This window comes from Paramormyrops kingsleyae, chromosome 18 (genome assembly GCF_048594095.1).
Source record: "Paramormyrops kingsleyae isolate MSU_618 chromosome 18, PKINGS_0.4, whole genome shotgun sequence".
Taxonomy (NCBI): domain Eukaryota; kingdom Metazoa; phylum Chordata; class Actinopteri; order Osteoglossiformes; family Mormyridae; genus Paramormyrops; species Paramormyrops kingsleyae.
In genome coordinates this window covers 27292742-27315944 of record NC_132814.1, presented here as the reverse complement: position 1 = coordinate 27315944, position 23203 = coordinate 27292742, and the positions used below count along the sequence as shown (strand labels likewise).

The window sequence follows — 23203 nt, the reverse complement described above, 5'->3', positions numbered from 1 at the left end:
AAATACTGTATCAGGAGATTAACCTGAGGCATAAAGGACCAAATCATCAGATGACTCCAGTAAAAATAGGAACATCATTTATATAAACAGAAAATAATGTGGGACCAAGGATTGAGCACTGTAAAACCCCTTCAGTGACAAATAACAGTTTGGAGAGTGATTGTTCAAGTTTTCCCTGTTGTACCCTTTTATCGTTAACATCTAAGAAGTCTGAGAACCATGTTAATGCAAGACCAGAGACTCCAATACTGCTCAATCTGTCAAGAAGAGCAGTATCATCAACAGTATAAAAAGCTTTGGCAAGATCTATAAAATAGCTGTAGAATATGAGCGGCAGTGATATCATTTAAAACCTTAAGAGTTGCTGGGACACAACCAAACCCAGTTCAAAAATCAGACTGGACTCCAGTCAAGATTTTACAAACAACCAGATAATTTGTCAGTTGCGTGGGTTGAAAGATGCATCATGACTGATTAATGAACAAATATGAGATTAGTGTTTAACTTGTGTTATTCATGACTTGTTTCATCAGCAGTTCCTTCAGTAGCTGACAAAGGTTTACAGAATTAACAGATATAGTAATAAATATAGATATATAGATAAAGCATGCATCGCGATTCATTAATGATGAATTAACATGAGATCAATATGTAACTAAGGCTTAATTTGTGGTTATATAATACATAAGTAATATCACAATACTATATTATCTGTACCCCGTCAAGTAAAGTACTGTAATAAATAGAGTTATCCTGTTCACAAGGTTAAGCTTGTTATCAACTCATCCTTCACTTTGCTGTCACTAAGTGCTTCAGTTTTGGTGTGATTTGCCTCAAAATTTCACCCCTTTCAGGTTGTTACTGCAAAGTTTGAAAAATATCTGTAAAATACTTTGAGCCTAAATAAGCCTAAATGTATATAACAAAAAATATCAACTGACAAAAAGAGACACGTGCAGAGATGACATGAGGCCTCAGGTGTATGTAGTCAGATGGAAACATTTTAATTCCATCACTGATTGGGAAGTCTCCCATGTATGTGGCACAATTGTCCTCTAAGTGATCTTCCTTTCATTCCTCACACAAAAAGGGAGTTCTTTTCTACATAGGATAAACGCCCTTTTGATTTAATGCCACAAAATCCGATAATTTATGCAGGTTAATACAATCTCTGCAAGGAATGATTGAGACATGCCTTGAGATATTTTTATATGATCATCACCCATCTGATTAAATGCTACAAATCCAGATAATTAATGCAAGTTGCGTCAATCTCTATAGGGAATGATTGAGACATGCCATGAGCAATTTGTTATCTTAACTGGGCGTTGTAGGACTTTAGCTGCAACATTAAAATCCTTATTAAATGACAAACAGTGTTCTGATAAGTTAACTGGGTTTTCTCAGGTACGTAACCATGTATTAAATGAAGGGACTTAAACCTCACATAAAATCTGGCACCCAAAATCCTGCCCCCCCTTCAGTCAGCTAAATCACTGTGTGGGACCCCCCACTTCCCTCCCTGTCAGGAAAATTTACCAAGGGGGAAATTCATTTCTGGCTACTGGGCTGGGTGTTCTGATAGTCTTACCACTTAATAATAATGAATGAATTAGTTAATAATAATGAAGTTGCAATTCATTATGTTAACTGTTTGATAATATGTGTGCTTCAAGAAATGTGCTTAAGGACATTTTTAAGAAAGAGAATGAAGTTCTGATTTGCCATTCCATGACACAGATGTGGACAATTATTTGCATATATGTACAATATGATATTTGAATATCAGTATTTTCTACTAGGCACCATTAATCATAACAACAGCTATCATTTATGCTCAGGGCTAAATTCACTATACCCTCACAGCTACACTAAAAGAACTGACTGTTCAAGCTTTCTTTGTAATATAAGGCTACTTCAGCCAATAGTGAAATAGCATTATTTTAAAAACTGTTGTTGCATGTCTTTTTACATAGGCAAGCAGTCCCCACTATCCTGCTCCCCCCCAATATTGGTTATTAATGTAGCTCTATAGCATGATAAGAATAATTGATGCTTATATATCCTGAAAATACCAGTATGTCCTGAGACTCAGAGACAGTTTCAGACAATTCCCCAGAAATCCTCTGAAACTATCACCTTGTATTTTTAACCTGCCCAACCACACCCAAACTACTTACAGCCGTGTTTGTTCATTGTTCTTAAAAGGTGTGACTGTAAGAAATTATGAGAGAGGATTCAGCCACTTGCCGCCACAGGCCAGAGTCTGCACCACTAATGTGGGAGATAAAGAAAACAAAAGGACAAGAACCAGTTTGTATTCCTAGCTATGTGGGGACAGCAATAATCATTATTGGGCGCTGTTTAGAGTCTGGGAAAATAATTTACAGCCTTTAGCATAAAAACATTAACATACAATAATTTAGAAGGAAGGTTTCAAGAGTGATTAATAGATTGTTGCTGTTGTTATTATCCAACCAATTTCATACTGCTTATTTATTGATATATGAAGAGAAATACCAAAATATGGACATGGTGCATGTAAACGACCCTTACATGAATAGGGGTCTATCAGGAACTTAAGTCAAAGGCTGTGTCCCAATCCAGGGGCTGCATCCTTCGTAGGCTGCGGTCTACGTATCCTCGTCCTTCTAAAGATCTGTGCAGTGGATCTTGGGATAGATTGGGCTGCCAATGACCCTGGGGTGGATCCTTAGCGAAATGTATTAGTTTAATATTAAAATGTTGTTCTTCATAATTAGTTTAATAAAAGCTTTCAAATTAAAGAAGCAGATTTAAATCAATGTTGCCTTTAGAAATTGGTTTCACTGTGAGGTAGGAAAATATAATAGAAAATAGAAATATAAAGACAGTTGTGGTATTTAAAGCATTAATGAAATATGAGCAGCATTAGCTGATAACAAAGTGAATCAGAACCAAGAAATATATATAAAAATTTTATGCTGCAGTGTATGGATATGATATGGATATGGTATAGATATGGTATAGACTTGCTATAAATCCAGAGTTAGAATAGATGCTAAGGACCATGAAAACATTCCTGGAAGGTAAAAAAAACATGGTCCCATTTGCACTACTTTTATTCACCCTGAGCACCTGCCCCTTTGCCAGAATGATTGAAAGTACCTCACATTTACTGATGGGGGCGTCCCTCCCCGGTCGAGCACCTGCTACCTTGCCCGAATGATTGAAAGTACCTCACATTTACTGATGGGGGCGCCCCTCCCCAGTCGAGCACCTGCTACCTTGCCCGAATGATTGAAAGTACCTCACATTTACTGATGGGGGCGCCCCTCCCCAGTCGAGCACCTGCTACCTTGCCCGAATGATTGAAAGTACCCCACGTTTACTGAGAGGGTGCCCCTCCCCAATCGAGCACCTACCCCTTTGCCAAAATGATTGAAAGTACCTCACATTTACTGATGGGGGCGCCCCTCCCCGGTCGAGCACCTGCTACCTTGCCCGAATGATTGAAAGTACCTCACATTTACTGATGGGGGCGCCCCTCCCCAGTCGAGCACCTGCTACCTTGCCCGAATGATTGAAAGTACCCCACGTTTACTGAGAGGGTGCCCCTCCCCAATCGAGCACCTACCCCTTTGCCAAAATGATTGAAAGTACCTCACATTTACTGATGGGGGCGCCCCTCCCCAATCGAGCACCTACCCCTTTGCCAAAATTATTGAAAGTACCTCACATTTACTGATGGGGGCGCCCCTCCCCGGTCGAGCACCTGCTACCTTGCCCGAATGATTGAAAGTACCCCACGTTTACTGAGAGGGTGCCCCTCCCCAATCGAGCACCTACCCCTTTGCCAAAATGATTGAAAGTACCCCACGTTTACTGAGAGGGTGCCCCTCCCCAATCGAGCACCTACCCCTTTGCCAAAATGATTGAAAGTACCTCACATTTACTGATGGGGGCGCCCCTCCCCGGTCGAGCACCTGCTACTTTGCCCGAATGATTGAAAGTACCTCACATTTACTGATGGGGGCGCCCCTCCCCAGTCGAGCACCTGCTACCTTGCCCGAATGATTGAAAGTACCCCACGTTTACTGAGAGGGTGCCCCTCCCCAATCGAGCACCTACCCCTTTGCCAAAATGATTGAAAGTACCTTACATTTAATGATGGGGGCGCCCCTCTCCTATATAAAAAATATAAGCATGATCTCCAAAAGCTCATAAAATATGCAAAAATTCAATATCACACAAGAGCAGAAAGCCAGTAGAGAGGCTTCCAGGATACACAACCATTTTACTTCAACTGATTTATTGTTTATTTTTATCCATATATGTGCGTGGCATACAAACAGTAATCTGTGTGCATGCGAGTCTTTGTCGGTCCAGGAAAGTGTTGGAAGCTAATGCTTGTATCAGTTAGCTGTCTTTGGAATCTTTCTTGTGAAACCTAAAAGTGAAGACCACACAGATAACCTGGCAAATGACGGAATCCTCCTGGTGATTGGGGCAGTTCTCCTACAATTTGAGTAGTGTGGCGTCTGCAGTGGCAGTGCTGTTGAATCTTATGTCAATAAAAATGTTTTAATCGAGCTCTCCTGTCGTTACAACCTTGAATGTAATGTGCAATCAGTGTAGCATGATTTCCGTAAAAATAAAAAAATGAATATACTGTAACGATATGTATTGAATGCTAGATGGCAATTTTGTCTGTACACTATAATGTATGGGAGGTATTTTCTGCAAAAAATAAAATGAAAATGAAAATGATAAAAAGAAAATACAATCTCCACTTTGCCATTTAGTTTCCATAGTCTGTGCGCAAAAATCCTGCAAAAATGAAAAAGAAATCAAAATAACACCATTTGCATTTTCATTTTCCACTCAGGCACGAGTAATTTGTGCAAAAATTAAGTATAAAATTAAAAGAACACTTTGTCTTTTCATTATCTCTTTTGCATTTTCATTTTCAATATACTCGCGGTATTTTAGTGTCATAATTAAAATGAAATCGCTAATCGGTAAAAGAAAGAGCAATATCGACTTTGCATTTGCTTTATCTTCACAGCATGCACATTAACTGCTAAAATGAAAATGAAAATGAAATCTTTTCATCATATTTACTTTTCTGAGGCTTATCGGTACATCTATGACAATATTAAAAAGAAAACTCAAAATGGATAAACCGAAATCAAAGTGCCCGTTTGGATTTTCATTTTCAGCACAAACAGCACTGAGGCTGTAAAAATGAAAAGACAAACACAAATGAGTTACAGCGCCATCTACTGCACTTTGACTTTTCGTTTTCCATTTAGCATTTTCGTTTCCTACTTTTCATTTTCGTTTTCAAGTTCACATCATGCAAATATATGCTAATAAGGCGGGTGGGTCGATGGGCGTGTCTACGACTACAAACCAGTAAGGGTTCAGTCCCAAAAAGGCAGCTGGCAGGAGAAAGTGACGTCACAGGCACCCGTCAAGGCAGGTAGCGGCAGCTGCCACTTCTTAGCGGCAGCTGCCACTCCGTTACAGGCACCCGTCAAGGCAGGTAGCGGCAGCTGCCACTCCGTCACAGGCACCCGTCAAGGCAGGTAGCGGCAGCTGCCACTCCGTCACAGGCACCCGTCAAGGCAGGTAGCGGCAGCTGCCACTCCGTCACAGGCACCCGTCAAGGCAGGTAGCGGCAGCTGCCACTAAGGAGCTTGGCAGCTGCCAGTTCTTAGTGGCAGCTGCCACTTCTGTCCGTCGCTAGTGGCGCTTAACAGTGGCAGGTCCCGTTCGAATACAGTGCCTGCCGGGGTACAGAGACAGCCACCGCCGCTCGTGGAAGTAAACCCGAGATGCTGTGCACGGCTACGATAAACTGGAATACGGAAATAAATTGAGGACTTGTTTAATCTTTGTAATCTTTGTCGATTTGCACTTTGTAGACGGTACCTAAGCTCTCCTCAGACAGCGGACTGCTCATAGGGAGCAATGTTATCCGTATTTCTGTAAATACATATTGTTTGGACGAAAATCCAGTTGTAGCTCATTGTCTACCTTACCACTGTTAAATAGACCCGTATATTGTGTTGTAAGAACGTTTTGTTTAAGATTTATTGAGCCGCGAAGTTCGAATCTGCCAATATCGTCCCAACTTTACCGAACTATTGCAGTTGATCATTTAGCCGATGTACAGAATCTCTGGTTTAAGCTACTTCCAGGAGTGGCGGGTAGGTGCCTCTCTGCTGTATCTGAACGGCACCTGCCACTAGACCTGCCACTACCGGCAGGCACTGTTCCCGAACGGCTCCTGTCACTGTTTAGCGCCACTAGCGACAGCACAATCATTGCTTTTGATCATTTAGCCGATGTACAGAATCTCTGGTTTAAGCTACTTCCAGGAGTGGCGGGTAGGTACCTCTCTACTGTATCTGAACGGCACCTGCCACTAGAGCTGCCACTAGACCTGCCACTACCGGCAGGCACTGTTCCCGAACGGCTCCTGTCACTGTTTAGCGCCACTAGCGACAGTACAATCATTGCTTTCTCAAATACTATCTTAAAGAGATGTAGAGTCAGCAACAATAATATAATTCGTAGTCATACAAAGATTAAACAAGTCCTCAATTTATTTCCGTATTCCAGTTTATCGTAGCCGTGCACAGCATCTCGGGTTTACTTCCACGAGTGGCGGTGGCTGTCTCTGTACCCCGGCAGGCACTGTATTCGAACGGGACCTGCCACTGTTAAGCGCCACTAGCGACGGACAGAACTGGCAGCTGCCACTAAGAACTGGCAGCTGCCACTAAGAACTGGCAGCTGCCACTAAGAACTGGCAGCTGCCAAGCTCCTTAGTGGCAGCTGCCGCTACCTGCCTTGACGGGTGCCTGTGACGTCACTTTCTCCTGCCAGCTGCCTTTTTGGGACTGAACCCTTACTGGTTTGTAGTCGTAGACACGCCCATCGACCCACCCGCCTTATTAGCATATATTTGCATGATGTGAACTTGAAAACGAAAATGAAAAGTAGGAAACGAAAATGCTAAATGGAAAACGAAAAGTCAAAGTGCAGTAGATGGCGCTGTAACTCATTTGTGTTTGTCTTTTCATTTTTACAGCCTCAGTGCTGTTTGTGCTGAAAATGAAAATCCAAACGGGCACTTTGATTTCGGTTTATCCATTTTGAGTTTTCTTTTTAATATTGTCATAGATGTACCGATAAGCCTCAGAAAAGTAAATATGATGAAAAGATTTCATTTTCATTTTCATTTTAGCAGTTAATGTGCATGCTGTGAAGATAAAGCAAATGCAAAGTCGATATTGCTCTTTCTTTTACCGATTAGCGATTTCATTTTAATTATGACACTAAAATACCGCGAGTATATTGAAAATGAAAATGCAAAAGAGATAATGAAAAGACAAAGTGTTCTTTTAATTTTATACTTAATTTTTGCACAAATTACTCGTGCCTGAGTGGAAAATGAAAATGCAAATGGTGTTATTTTGATTTCTTTTTCATTTTTGCAGGATTTTTGCGCACAGACTATGGAAACTAAATGGCAAAGTGGAGATTGTATTTTCTTTTTATCATTTTCATTTTCATTTTATTTTTTGCAGAAAATACCTCCCATATATAATGTAGTTATACTGATATTTGTACCTTTATGAATTTGTATGCAGTAGCCTACATGAACCTAATGATGTTTTTGTTAAGAAAAGATATCAGCATATGAGGTGATACCTTTGCTTCTTTTAAAAATCGCAGTGTAGCTGTAGGCAGCTAAATATATTTTTTACTTTCAGTTCATCATCGTATTGACTCTCACCATTTTAAATAGCCCGGGGTCGGTTCCCGCCTGCGCCCACTGTTCCCGTGATAGGCTCCGGTCTCCCCGCGACCCCAATGGGATAAAGCGGTTTCAGGAAATGGATGGATGGATGGATGGATATGTCTCTACATTTAACCTTCAGTTAAAGGCGTATTAATCGCAACAATACTTGCTTAACATTGTTTAAAAATGCTACTGTATATGCTGAACCTTTCATTACTGTGCCAGATTCCTCCAAATAACTTAACTGTAAGGAAGAAAAAATACACTTGTTACGGGAACAACCTTTGCGGCCGGGAAAATGCAGACAGACCTGTTGACTACAGTACTTCCCTGTTTAACCTAAAAGAATACGATCATCTCATTGGCTGGAGTGATTTATCAATGTTGCGTAATGTTATTGTCACAACGGTATTTAAAGAGAGGGTTTGTGCAGTTTGAAGAAGTTTTATGCACAGAGCAGGAATCCTGAAAGACAAATCCTATCACCATGGGTAAGTATTGCACAGTGCATCGTCAAACGTACGTTTCACTTCATGCTGTGACAATAAAATACAATTAAATATAATACATTTCCTTATTTCCTTGATACAAGTTATGTGTAATTCCGTTGCTTCTTTTTGTTATTACGACACACGCAGTAAATGTTTATAATGAACTGTTGCTTTGAGAAAGAATGCAGAGACTTTTGAGGGGCAGAAGCGCGCGGACAGAGGTGCCCCTTGGATGACCGTCGCTGATCGAAAAGGGGAACTAGGGACGTGAAAGTGGAGCCGTGCACCCCCCATCATCATTGAAAACCGAAAGTAATGTTTTCTCTTTCTGTTATTTCCCATTCAGCTTGCATTTACGGCGATGTTATGAAGATTGACACCACAGGCGCATCAGATAAAACAGCTAAACAAGACAAACTTACTGTTCATGGTACGTAGAAAATACGATCATTTTATAAACTGTAGTTATATAGGGTGTGACTGTAAAGCCCACAGGACGGTATGTATGTCTTTTATGCTCACAACAAACCCCACTTTTATACCTTGGAGATGTAAAATTTCCCGTGATTCTGCGTTGCAAACATTTAGTTTATTGGATAAGGAATTTTTACATTCTTGCTGCACATTTGACAATTCGACTAATAGTTGACTAAAGGCAAAGCATCCTGAGAACGTTGTTTAATAGGAACGCCATCAGATTAGTCTTATGTAGGATTGTAAAATATGGATCAGCAGATGCGCCGTTCTCAGGCCCGGCAGCAGCAATAACTTCGCAAACGAGCAAAGGAAATTGCACCATTGAATTACATCGGCAGAGAACGGCGAGGTTAACAATTTAGCCCGTTATCTCGGTAAGTCCTTTACACGACGCGTAGGCTTTTTGCGATTCTGCATTCGGATAGAGGAAACAATACCTAGGCGTCTGACAATTTAAAACAGAAGTTGGCGCCCTAGGCGGCCGTCTGTGTTGCCTATGAGATTGACCAGCCCTGTGTTTGTGTGTCAGTGTACCCTGCAATGGGCTTGCTCCCCATCCTACATTATTCCCTGAAATGTGCTTGTAGTTTTCAGGATAAGCTGTGGACCCCCATGACCCTGCATAGGACAAGCGGGTACAGGGGGTTTATGGATGGATGGATGGATGGATAGAATACATTATTACCTTAATACCGCTGAAGTCTGGTTGGTGTGTTTGTGTGTTGTGTACCATATGCCATGTGACAAAATGAAAAAAAATTGTTTGTTAAAAACTGTACTTTTATGAAAGGTGTGGAGGCTTCCAACCAACTTGCCAAGAATGACTCAACCAGGATGAACAACTACAAGGCGCTGATTAAGAAGGTGGGAAGTGAACTGAAGATGGACGCGGCTGTCATCTGTGGCATCATTTCTCGCGAGTCTCGAGCTGGGGCTGCATTAACTGATGGCTGGGGTGACCATGGAAATGGATTCGGACTGATGCAGGTGGGCGTAAACCTCCGAAATGAACCTTTCAGCACTTATTTCAGTTTACAATTTGAGCTGACAGCATCAGTCTAGCCTGAAGTAATATGGAAACACAGCTGCCAGTCACAACTTCTTCCTCTCTTATAGATGAAAGTAAAAAAAAAACACGAATTACATTAAATTTAAATATTTGCTGTACATGGGTCATCCTTTGAAAATTGTGTTTGATGTTAACTTAATATAATGTTTTTCGTGATTCACAAGCTATAAAGTTTAGATTTGATGCATAATATCCAACATGCGCTTGCACACAAAGAATTAAAATCAAGCAAATTATTCTGTGTTTGACAAGGTTGACAAGCGACATCACACACCAGTCGGAGGGTGGAACAGTGAGCAGCACGTCAGACAGGGAACACAGATTCTGATTGATTCAATCAATGAGATCAAGGCTAAATTTCCAAGCTGGCCGAAAGAGCACATTTTTAAAGGTACAGTATGTTACTCAAGAACAGATTTTCAGTTTAGTGGATGTGCACAGTATTTATGTTAAATGAAAATAGCAAATGTGTTTTGCATAATGGTAATAACAAGCACCCTATAAAACTTATTGCTATTAATGTCCCTGATTGATTCACTGAATAAAGTTCTCAGGAACCAAAGCATAATAATTTGATTTGATCGTTTCAGGAGGAATTGCTGCCTACAATTTTGGAAGCAAGAATGTCAGGACTTACGAGCGCCTAGATGTGGGAACCACTGGCGATGACTATTCCAACGATGTTGTGGCCAGAGCACAATGGTTCAAAAGGAATGGTTACTAAGAATATTAAACATTGAAATGAAAGAGATAAAATTACAATGAGATTCACTTGTTTTTTCTGATTTGAATCTTCTTATTAAAGAGCTTATTACATGCAATTTGTTATTTGTTATTTCATTTGTTATTTGAGATTAAATTCTGTGCTTGATTTGCCATTTGCAGACATGTACAACATATGCCATGTCGCTCCCTGTGAGATACACACACATATGGGTAGGAGCAAAGATTGGGCTCTGAGCCCGTGGTCTGCCCCTCGAAAATGGAGATGTCTGAGCTGAGCAGGAGTCAGACCTAGAATCCGCTCTTTCATGGTCATGTGCATTATCCATTGGGCCACCAGCCCAGTGTCCTTACAGTACCTAATATTCCCAGGTGGCCTCCTATCACAGTACTATCCAGGGTCGACCCTATTTAGCTTCCAAAATCACATTTTCAGGGTGGTGCCGCCAAAAACTTCAGGTAAACAAGAGTATAAATTGCTGTAAGCTTCTTATAATGGGCCCCAGAAATATCTGGGGGGGGGGCCCTCCTCATCTTGCTGGAAGCATGACCATGCATGGCAACAAATCTAAACAAAATGCCCCACCCTGAGAACAAACAAATGAGCTGTACTCATTTATGATGTCAGTTTTGGTTATATAAGTGTAAACGTTTCACTCTTTGTTTGAGATTCTCTTCCGAGCTGTAATTCTCCTACATATATGTGCATATGTCATTCAGTAATAGGCCATAGTCTCATCATTTTCACAACCGTGTGATTTTTGCCTCTGGTTGGTTGGTTGGTAGCATAAGTTTCTTAATGGTTAATAGCGAAACGCAGCTTAACTTCTTATATTTTTATTGCTGTTACAACAGTTCACAAGGTGAGACGTGCACCTCATTTACACATATTTACACATCACTTATTCGTGGTTAAATATTACAGATGCACCATATATCTCCTTAAGATATACAGTATGAACCTTTGCAGACTTGTCATAAAAAAAAAATTGGAAATCAGACACTCTGCGGGAGACAGGTTTCCCAGGAAGGTAAAGGCTAAATGCATCGTTTGGTTCCCAGCAGTAACACACTTTGGTAATTTAAGCTAATCGATGGCCTCCTGAGGCTCACTGCGAAGGGGCCCAGTGGCCCTCTGCAGGAGCCCAGTGCGGAGGCTCACTGCGAAGGGGCCCAGTGGCCCTCTGCAGGAGCCCATCATGAACCCTCCTCAAACTGAGGCCTTGGAGCCTAACCACCCACCAGAGGAACCATTACCAAAACAATTAACAATCAGAAATCAATTAACTAAACAACAACACTGTTAATAATAAATAATAAATAATAATAATAAATCAAACACACAATTACAAAATAAACAATATCACAAAACCGCCTTGCACCCCCAGATGCCCCCTATGCTCCTGTAAATACATCTTTGGTAATAACCATTAAAACACAGTGAAGATAATGGGAATAGTGGCTCACAAGCGACAGGTCAGCTGAGATATTTAAGTTTGCCGGCACATGGCTGCCTGTGTGCTGCCTGCTTGCATAAGCATCACGGCTCACTCTGTGACAGAGCCTCTCGGAAAGCATGGGTGCAAGGCAGGGAAGAACCCAAGACTGGGTGCCAACCCATTGCACTCAGCTTTCACTCACACATGCACCCATCCAGGCAATTTGGCAACTCCAATTAACCTCAGCATGTTTTGGGACTGAGGGGGATCCTGGGACTGTGGGTATGACGTTAAACTGCAGCCGGCCCAGCAAGCGGTCCTCCAACTTAATTAAAGGGAAATATTTTGGGGGTTGGTGGTGGGATTGGCACTAATGTGAGGCGGCTCTTCCAGAGCAGGGCCAGTCCTGGGTGTTCTGGCCCCCTAGGTGAGATTCTGATGAGCCCCCACCCCCAGGACCCCTTATCCTGCCCCCAAACACAACAAAATAAATACATAACCTTGCACATATTCAATCTGTATGGCATAAGGATCTTCTCGACCTGTTAATTTATTCAAAACACCAACAAAATATAACCATAAAGTTATTAAACACAATATGACCAAAAAGAGCAAGATCCATCCATCCATTTTCCAAACCGCTTATCCTTCTGGGTCGCAGGGGGGTCTGGAGCCTATCCCGGAAGCTACGGGCACGAGGCAGGGAACAACCCAGGATGGGGGGCCAGCCAGAGCAAGATCTGCTGAATAAATAAAAAACACAATGAGGTGAACCCCGCAACGCTCATCTTGGCAATGTAGTATCAGGCTAATTTTGAATGTAACATGTTTTGAAAATCAGACAGTCAGCTTTGCAAAAATCAGACGGTCTCAGTTACATTCCAAATTAAAATGTTATGTATATTAAAATGGAGGGATTATCCTGACCTGGGGCTTGCAATGGAAAAAGGTTTGAAATCTGACGACTATACAGTAATTGTAGATTTGTTTTTTTTTCTTCTCAACCTTATCATCCCTAATCAAACAGCGCCTATGGGATCGCCTATAGCAGAGTTCTTCAACTCTGGACCTCGATTCCAAATCCAGGCCTTGTTTTCAGTTCCCCCAGGTAGTTGTTTAATAATTACTGATTCTGATTGGTCAGAGGCTTCACACCTGACTGACAGGTAAAGGAAGGCTGGAAAACCAGCAGTGCTCAGACCTCGAGGACCGTGAGTTGAATAACCCTGGCCTATAGGGTGTAAGTGCCGGGCTGGCCCTGGTCCAGTGCGATTGCCTATAGGATTTAAGTGGCGGTCCGGCCCTGGTCCAAAGTCTTCATTGGTGAGTGTTAGTATAATTAAAATTGACCAGTTTTCAAAATATATTTTTAACTTTCCATCAGCAATAAACACAAAGAGATCGTACACTGAAGCAGTTTGCTGAAAATATACTTAAGATGCCAACTGACTATATCATACGTATATGAACATACAGAAACAACATACCGCCCTCTGGTGTTCTATTTAACAGGGTTCAAGCTATTAACTAAAGCTAAGAATATGTGGTTGCATTTGTATCGCGTTAATTACGTGTCACCCATTCGGTTTTATTAATTGTCCAGGTAAAGAAATTCAAGAGAATATTCACTTTAAAACTGAAAACCTTGAAATGTTTTTAAATGTGGTCCGTTTTTCCACAAAGCTACTGGCCACACTCTTTTGCATGACCGGTAGGTATTACTCGTTGTCAAAGCTAAGTATCTTGCACTGAAAATATACTTTTAATTCTGCTTGATGAAACCTATAAACGTGACATTTTGAAACTACAGTCAAGATGCTGATACAATTACTTTAAACATTAGGGTGCAGTAGTCGAAAACCTTAAACTGCTTTACTTGTCTGTCATTCATTGTTATTCATATTTAACATGTGATATTCATGCAATTAAACTAAATGGCATTTGGTGTTTTATCTTGTGGGCACAGGAAACAGATACAGTAGTCCGTTTATCCACAAAGTTACAGGCCACACTCTTTTGCATGCCCGGTAGGTATTTATCTTATGTGCCATAAAGAGATTTTCTGTCATATCATTAGTGTTAGTGTCCATATTTCATTTACAACAAATGTATCTACTGGTTCATTGACCTGTGTTTTATGCAATCCTTTTCCCCTCAGATACCAAGTCTTTTTGCACCGAGATCTGCCATATATAAGTTTTACAAACGACTAGCCACTCAAATCACTGTTCTTTCAAATTGCTCGTTGCTGGGCTTGTCAAAGCTAAGTATCTTGCACTGAAAATATACTTTTAATTCTGCTTGATGAAACCTATAAACGTGACAATTTGAAAGATGATGATACAATTACTTTAAACATTAGGGTGCAGTAATCGAACACCTTAAACTGCTTTACTTGTCTGTCATTCATAGTTATTCATATTTAAGATGTGATATTGGTGGCGTTTTGTGTTGCATCACCATATATTTAATGATGCAGTGTTATTTAATAAAACATATTTTTAATTTTCTTAAGACAGCAATATTAGTAAATACAATGAGATACTCAGTGGTGGGAGAGGTATGTTAATAATAACAACAGCACAATAATAATGATAATAATAATAATAATAATAATAATAATAATAATAATAATAATATCGTCATCATTCGTCGTCATCATCATGGTGCGATGAGTCCTCCACAGTAGAGGGCGCTGTGGAAGTATCTCTGCCTTTTATGAAGTGGAAAGTGGCGCAGGTTGAAGTATGTATACAGCTGGACGGAGCCTCCTGGCCTTTGATTTCGCTAAAGTGAAGTAAAGCGAAATAATCCGAAGAAAAACAGCAAAGAATAAGAAAAAACGTAAGGGTTCGTTTGAGCATCTTGATTTTTTGTTATTTAAAGAAGCGTGTTTAAAGCTTTATGTTTAAGCATTATTGTCGTTTGGCTGTTATGTACAATAGTGTTGGTTTTCTCAGCTTGCTAGCATGACCCTTTTTGTTCGTCTTTGAGGGCATTTTTACTCTCACCTAATTTATCCGTGATGGACAAGGAGGCCGAACGAAATCTCAGTTGCATTCGTAGAACGCGTATTGTAGATTCTGTCGAAAACTTTTAGTATAAGGATTTGTGTGTGTGGTCGTTCAGTATAATAAATTGTCGGATTAATATGCTGTCAGCAGAAACAGCTCATTGCATTCTACATTTACTGTAGACTAATGTATTTGCTAAGATGCAGGTGTTTTGAAACTAAGGCCTGAACATCATTATTATGTTGAAATGTCTTTTATTCTGATTTAGCGTTGTCCACCGTAAGAATTGCTTGGTTAGAAATTCCTCTGATTATACTTGGTTAGCAGCGACGTTAATATTTTGATAGATGAAAACTCGTTTTCTTACGACGAGCAAGGTACTCTTGTTATTAATGTTTGTTTGTCTAGACGTGTCTGGATAATATGAACCAAAACTACAGGAAAATCAGGATGACTGAGTTGTTAGTTATTTAACTATTTCGCGACTACGTTGACATGCAGCGGTCCCAACACTATTTGTTGGTAGCAATTCAGGTCAGCGATCCTGAAATGTGTAAAATATAATTTTTATAATCATGTAACGTCAGTTAATGGGCTTATAATGAAAGAGTAATATTACATTCAAGGAGAACTGTTAATTGAAAAGTCACCGTAGCTTCACACCTCCAGTTTGAATCCTGCCCCCGCTGTTTTCATACTCTTGGTTACGTCACTTTACTCTGGGTTTACTCTCAGAATACAAAGGCATGCAGTTGGGTGAACTGGCATCTGTAAATGGCACGTGTGTGTGTGTGTGCGTGCGTGCGCGCGCCCTTTGATAGACCAGCATCCTATCCTCTGTGTATTCTGCTTTGTGCCCTGTGCACAATCCTGTATTGCAGGGTCGTCAAACTGCAGTCCTGGGGGGCCGGAGCCCTGTGTAACTTAATACTTTCCCAGTTCCACCACAAATGATTCAGCTCAAGAGCTCTGTGGTAATTAGCACAAGGAGTTGAATTATGTGCGTTAAATGAGTGTAAACCAAAAACTGTGCAGGGCTCTGGCCCCCCAGGACTGGAGTTTGACACCCCTGCTGTATTGGATAACAGGTTGGAAGTAGAGATGGGCATTTCAGGCAGAATTACTTATCAATATTTGCCAGTCATTATTCAAATAATATTCAGTTAACCCCACCCCACCCCCACCTTTCCTGTCTAAACAATGCAATTACAGCTAGGAAAATCTAAAATTACGCAGCCTAATAATAATTTGCCCTATTTGTGAATATACGATTGTGGTCCGATTAGATTATAATGGTGCTGTAAGCCGTCGTATTGCAGCCCATTACTCACGTTTGTGGTGAGGCTGGTGTAAACAAAGCTACTGCTCTGGCAGTCATATAAAAGTATAGCACATACTGTTATGTACAGTACATAATACTTGATAATTATAATGCTACTGGTTTATGTATTTTCTGTACTTTATATTTTAGTGTTCTCTTTCCGCTTATATAAAGCTTACTGTGTGGTAGTCTAAACCATCTAGCTTTGTGTAAGTACATTCTGTGATGTTCACACAACAACAAAATCAGCTAACAGCGCATTTCTCAGAACGTATCTCCTACGTTACATGATGCATGACTGTAATTATATTGTTGCTAAATAAAATAGCTGACTGTTACCAGCATTAGCCATAGCCAAATCACAGCCACCACTGACCCGAAAGTTATGTACTGAGTGATATACAGTGTACACATGTACCATTAAAGCCCTAGTACTGAGTGATATACAGTGTACACATGTACCATTAAAGCCCTAGTACTGAGTGATATACAGTGTACACATGTACCATTAAAGCCCTAGTACTGAGTGATATACAGTGTACACATGTACCATTAAAGCCCTAGTACTGAGTGATATACAGTGTACACATGTACCATTAAAGCCCTAGTACTGAGTGATATACAGTGTACACATGTACCATTAAAGCCCTAGTACTGAGTGATATACAGTGTACACATGTACCATTAAAGCCCTAGTACTGAGTGATATACAGTGTACACATGTACCATTAAAGCCCTAGTACTGAGTGATATACAGTGTACACATGTACCATTAAAGCCCTAGTATTTTTTATATAAAATAGACTGCAAAAGGATTTAAGGATTGACACAGACATACATTTCCAAATCAAAATTATTTAAAAAGTTCATAACTGCTTATGAATTACTGGTTCACTGTGTGTCTTTTCCATGGAACAGTTTCATTGCAGTGTGTGCACACATAGCAGTTGGGCCATTTTACATGTGCAAATGTCAGTATGTTTTGCTAATTATGTTTATTTGAACTGTTGAAAGTATATGCTTATTGCTTTTTAATTTTTAAATGAAGTCTCTCTTGTTTGGTGAATAGTGTTTTGATAAAGAAGGATATTGGTTTTTGAGTCCCTTTCCCCTTTTTAAAAATGATTTTGAAGACTGCAATTTCTATTTTTGTATAACGTATCTGTGTTTCTTTTATTTCAAGTCAGATCTGAGTGTTATTGTGACTGCATGATTTTGGCACCTGTAGATGTTATTTTTACAAGCTGATACTGCTGTGTAAGAGTTACAAATGTCTAGTTTATATTATTTCTTCTCTGAAAATACAAGGCTAAAATTTTTTACTGGTTGTTTGTATGATGTTTCTGATTATTAGTGATATAATTCATTGAAGAGCCAATATAGCAGTTTGTGGTTCATGACAGAATTATGAATTTCTAATGCTGTGTGTGTCAATTCCATGCACTTTTGTTCTGTCAGCAGCACAGAAATGTCCGACCTTTATGAAAAGTTCCTCACCCCTGAGGAACCTTTTCCATTGCTGTCTCAGCATGGAAACCTCAGCGAAGAGGGGAACTTGGATGTCAGTGATTTTGGGTGTCAGCTATCGTCATGCCATCGAACAGACCCACTACGTCGGCTGCATAGCAACAGGTGAGAGAACAATCCCAAAATCAAGTTCCCTCCTGGACTGCAGTACAACAGACAAACAGCTTGTGTCTAGGGGAGGCTTTTCACATGACATAAAATACAAAAGTGTTTATGGGGTCTGTGCTATTTTGGCAGCTGTAAGATGAGAGGGAAGGTATGTTCTGGGAAGACGATATGGGTTATTGAAATCTGACTAATTTGACTCTCTTCAGATGGAATCTCACTTCTTGTGGGACCAGCGTGGCGAGCTCAGAGTGCAGCGAGGAACTATTTGCATCCGTTTCAGTTGGAGACCAGGAGGATTGCTACTCCCTGTTGGATGACCAGGAGTTCACCTCCTTTGACCTCTTTCCTGAGGGCAGCGTCTGTAGTGACGTCTCCTCCTCCATCAGCACATACTGGGACTGGTCGGACAGTGAATTTGAGTGGCAGGTATGTCAGCTGTAACTAACTGTTTAATTTGTTACAATGCAGAAATTTTAATTAGATGTGATTTTTAGATAGTTAAAATGACTCTTTTTGGCTGCAGTAATGACAGGGAAAACATTTTATTGCTGCATAACTGTTCAGGTTGTTGTTCATGGTCAGTGACCATAATTTGCGTAATTTCAACGTCTGACTTTCAGTTGCCTGGAAGTGACATCGCCAGTGGAAGTGATGTGCTTTCAGACATCATCCCCAGCGTTCCCAGTTCTCCATGCCTAGTTCCCAAGAGAAAGGCCAAAGTACACAGGAACTTGGATGAACTCCCCTGGAGTGCTATGAGTAACGATGAACAGGTGCGGACAACACCAGTTGTGTTGTTCTCTGAAACCAAAAGTCACACCATCGTCAGAGCCTGGTGCCATAACTGTAACATTGTTTTGTTTGAAAACCAGTTGTCACTTTGTTTCTTTCAGGTGGAATACATTGAGTACCTTAGCCGGAAGGTCAGCACAGAGATGGGATTACGAGAGCAGCTTGACATCATTAAGATCATTGACCCCTGTGCACAGATCTCGCCAACGGATAGCGAATTTATCATTGAGCTCAACTGTCTAACTGATGAGAAACTGCGGCAGGTAAGGAACTTTTTTATGACCGTAAATAAAGTTCAGTGAACAGTATCTAAGTGATTTTGTAGAATACAAATATCAGATAAGATGTACATTTCACCAGCTCAGAGAAGGAAATAGATGTTTTATAGGAATTGATTTTCGCAAAAACATTTTGTTCTCCATTAGAGACAGACTATGATATAAATTAATTAGATGTTCCCTTTGCTATACTGCCAGTAATGGAATATTGCATGGTTCAGGTGAGAAGCTACATCCGCGAGCAGGCTCTCCGGCAGCGTCCGGGCAGCATGCGCGACAGCTGGAAGCGAGGCGGCCACAGCACCGTCAGCGCGACCAGCAGCAGCAGCGCCAGCATGGTCAGCAGCGGCAGCAGCAGCAGCGCCGGCTCCACCGTCTCCAACGCAGCCTCCAACTGCAGCGCGGCCAACATCAGCCGAGCTCACAGCGACGGCAACCTGTCAGCCAGCGCTGCCGAGCGCATCCGGGACTCCAAGGTGCCGTGCGGCGTTATAGAGCAGGGAGCCTTTATTTTGACGTTAGCTAGGGGTGTGCGATTTGACGATACGAGATCGTGAGCGATTAGCATGCCTCCACGATCTGCCTTTACTGAGGGGTTGTCAGGATTGCACTACAGTGCACATTCTATTAGCCGCACTTCTATGACTCATACGTTGTTTTGTCAGGCGAATCTGTTTTTACAAATGGTAAGTAGTACCTTGGATTTCTGATGGGAACTTGACGAACCTTTTTAACCACCTCAAAAGAAAACACCAAAAACAATACGCTTTTAAGCTTTTTCCTGAAACGGCTTTATTTTTTAAAATAGGGGAACTAGTGTGGTTGTACTCAGTAACTTTCAAAATTGTCTTAAAAACCAACAAGAAAAAGAATTGCAATGATTGATTGTGATCCCGCCTTAAAAATATATTTTTGTCATATTACCCACCCCTACCATTAGTGTGCCAATACTGCAGCCATCAGTACAATTTCTAGTCTTGTCTTTCCATAGCTAGTATCCATAGCTTTTCTGTAATATCAGATACATTTGAGTTGCAAGGTTACCTGATAAACAGTAAACAACACTGGCAATTTCATTTTTTTTTAACCCTAAAGAATAATACAGTAAAATCCCGTTATAGTGGACTCGCTTAGAATGGAATATCGTCTATAACGGACGCGGTCCGCCGGTCCCAGAACATGCAGAAAAAGCATCGGATATAGCGGACTCACATATAACGGAATTTCGCTTATAATGGACAAACAATTTGGTCCCCAGCGCCGCTTTTAGCTGTAGTTTTGTTCGCTATAACAGACATACAGGCTCCGCCTACAAGGCGTGTGGCGTGCCGGTGATATCCAGCGCAGATACGGAGTCGGGATTATTAATAGTCACGCATCTGGTCAGGTAAAGTTGGATTACTACATGTACAATATAATAATCTATACCACAAGTGTGTCTGCTGGGGTGTGGCATGAGTAAATGGTGTCCTGTAGTTGTGTTCTGGGCATACAGCAACTCTGGATATAACGAACTTCGGATATATTGGACTATTTTGCCAGGTCTCTTGAAGTCCGTTGTAACGGGATTTTACTGTACATCAAATTCTAGTGATTTAAATTTAAAGGTTGCTAGTGAACTCAACGATACATCCGGTCATTACTTGACGTTCCCTATTTTCTGCTTGCTCGGTGTGCTGATCCATCCGGTCATTACTCGACGTTCCCTATTTTCTGCTTGCTCGGTGTGCTGATCCATCCGGTCACTACTCGACGTTCCCTATTTTCTGCTTGCTCGGTGTGCTGATCCATCCGGTCATTACTCGACGTTCCCTATTTTCTGCTTGCTCGGTGTGCTGATCCATCCGGTCATTACTCGACGTTCCCTATTTTCTGCTTGCTCGGTGTGCTGATCCATCCGGTCATTACTCGACGTTCCCTATTTTCTGCTTGCTCGGTGTGCTGATCCATCCGGTCATTACTCGACGTTCCCTATTTTCTGCTTGCTCGGTGTACTGATCCATCCGGTCATTACTCGACGTTCCCTATTTTCTGCTTGCTCGGTGTGCTGATCCATCCGGTCACTACTCGATGTTCCCTATTTTCTGCTTGCTCGGTGTGCTGATCCATCCGGTCATTACTCGACGTTCCCTATTTTCTGCTTGCTCGGTGTGCTGATCCATCCGGTCATTACTCGACGTTCCCTATTTTCTGCTTGCTCGGTGTGTTGATCCTGACTTCTCACTCCCTTGTGTTTGACAGAAGCGGTCTAAGCAGCGCAAACTTCAGCAGAAGGCCCTGCGCAAGCGGCAGCTGAAGGAGCAGAGGCAGGCCCGCAAGGAGAGGCTCAGTGGCTTATTCCTTAATGAGGAGGTGCTGTCACTCCGAGTCCCAGAGGAGGAAGATCATGAAGGAGACGTTGAAGTCTTGATGTGACAGCAGTGAATCACTCAGTGTTCCGTCTAAGCCGCTCATTCTAATTGTACGTGGGGCTTATGGAATTTAAAAAGAAAAAAAAAAAAAAAACTCCCATGCTAAATTTGGAGACATTGATCTGGTTTTGACTATTGGTAATGGAAGCTAAAATGGCCTGCACGTGTTTAAGGATTCCTTGAGTAATGTTCTCATGGGTTCCTGTAATGGAAGCACCTTAATGAAGGACATATAGCACTTTCTCACTAGGTTGAAGATACTTTCTTCATGTTTTATGAGCACATGCTTGTCCTAAAACTTACTATGGAACTACTGCAGGTTGTTCCTGATTAGGTAGTTCTATAAAGAGAAATGTGAGATTCTCGTTCTCTGGGGTTTAAGAACTTGAAGGCATAGAGGGAACACTGAAATTTTGTTTTATTTTTTGAACAACTATATATATATATACATATATATATATATATATATATATAAATGATTTATACAGTTGTTCAGTTGTGAAAAATTATTGTCCATATCTGTTCGTCAGATTAAGATATTTTAAGATATTAATGGCACAGTGGTAAAGCCTGTTTGTTTTACATCTTTCCATTCTTCCCTGTTCTGTCTGTCACTTATACGTGCTAAATTAGATTATTCTCTTAAAAGGTTTTGGCTGTATATTCATGTAAATTATTGACTGAGATGTTTTGCAATGTAAAGATAAAAATGTGTATACTTTATGTATGTACACTGAACGAATGTAAGCCATAACTCTAACTGGAGTCGCTTTTGTTTGTTAAACCTTGTGAAACTATGTCATTGCATTTTTTTTGTGATTGTCTTGATGTTTAGTCATTTCAATTCAATTTCATTCCATAATTTACAGCTGCCTACATCAAACTTGATAGTTTTATATTTTCGATGGACACTTTGTAGGATAATGCATTTTTTCCCCCGTATGTATTGCACTTCTGTAATTCAGTGCATAATACAAAAAGATAACCATTCATTAATGTATTATCCTTGGAAAAAAATGTTAATTTTAGTTTTCTTCTGAGCTTTGAGACTGAACTATATATTTTGCATTGGTTCTGTTAAGAGTCTCACTTGATATGTCAGTACTGTTCAAGATGACATTGTTGAAATGCCATAAAACATGAATCTGTAAAATATACATTAAAAAGTGTACTTAATGCAGGACAGCCCAGCTTATAAATAAGGGGAAGGTATGTATTAACATTGTAACAGAAAAAAGTGTACAATAAAGTGTCAAATTTATAAGACAGGTTTTTTTTGGGACAATTGAATTAAAAGTGATTTGGAGGGCTTGGGGGGTCATGAGGCTGCTGGAAAGGGATGTGTGGTGCTTCCTGTATGGCTGTGAGACATGGATGCTCTCCAGTTACCTGAGATGATTGGACTCCTTTGGTAATTGGTCCCTTTGGGGAATCTTTGGGTGTCGCTGGTTTGTGGCAAACGAGCCTTTGCACAAGGAGGCCTGGATTAGGCACATTACCTGCATTGTGAGGGAGTGTCAGTTACGGCACTATGGCTATGAGGTGCGATTCCCTGGGGGTGATCAAGCTCATGGGATCCTGGTCACTGAGGACCTGAGAGGCTGGACCGGGCCAAAGCGACGCCCTCACTACATTTGGCTGTGGCACACTGAGGGCAATTTTCCACGGGGTGAGACTGTACTGTTTCAGCTTGGGGGGTTGCTAACCGCAATTCTGAGGTGTTTCATTGTCTGGTGCAAATGGCAGTGTGCTGTAGCA

The 23203-nt window shown here is 41.0% G+C and overlaps 2 protein-coding genes across 4 annotated transcripts; both read left to right on the top strand.

The window, feature by feature from the left end:
- The first annotated feature begins 7895 nt into the window (after window positions 1-7895).
- LOC111835469 (lysozyme g-like) lies at window positions 7896-10653 on the top strand. The gene is made up of 5 exons (XM_023795822.2): window positions 7896-8286; window positions 8633-8716; window positions 9554-9750; window positions 10085-10223; window positions 10423-10653. Exons 1-5 carry the CDS (start codon window positions 8283-8285, stop codon window positions 10554-10556), a joined length of 558 nt encoding a protein of 185 aa, XP_023651590.1. The 5' UTR covers window positions 7896-8282; the 3' UTR covers window positions 10557-10653.
- A 4030-nt stretch (window positions 10654-14683) lies between these two features.
- fam199x (family with sequence similarity 199, X-linked) lies at window positions 14684-22709 on the top strand. Of its 3 annotated transcripts, none has more exons than XM_072701895.1 (7): window positions 14684-14838; window positions 17791-17961; window positions 18171-18390; window positions 18585-18737; window positions 18858-19019; window positions 19256-19510; window positions 21276-22709. In XM_072701895.1, exons 2-7 carry the CDS (start codon window positions 17798-17800, stop codon window positions 21447-21449), a joined length of 1128 nt encoding a protein of 375 aa, XP_072557996.1. In that variant the 5' UTR covers window positions 14684-14838; window positions 17791-17797; the 3' UTR covers window positions 21450-22709. The 3 variants fall into 3 exon arrangements, with proteins under 3 accessions (XP_072557996.1, XP_072557997.1, XP_072557998.1); XM_072701896.1 differs by having other exon boundaries at window positions 14687-14838; window positions 17788-17961; XM_072701897.1 differs by having other exon boundaries at window positions 14694-14844.
- The last annotated feature ends 494 nt before the right edge of the window (window positions 22710-23203 follow it).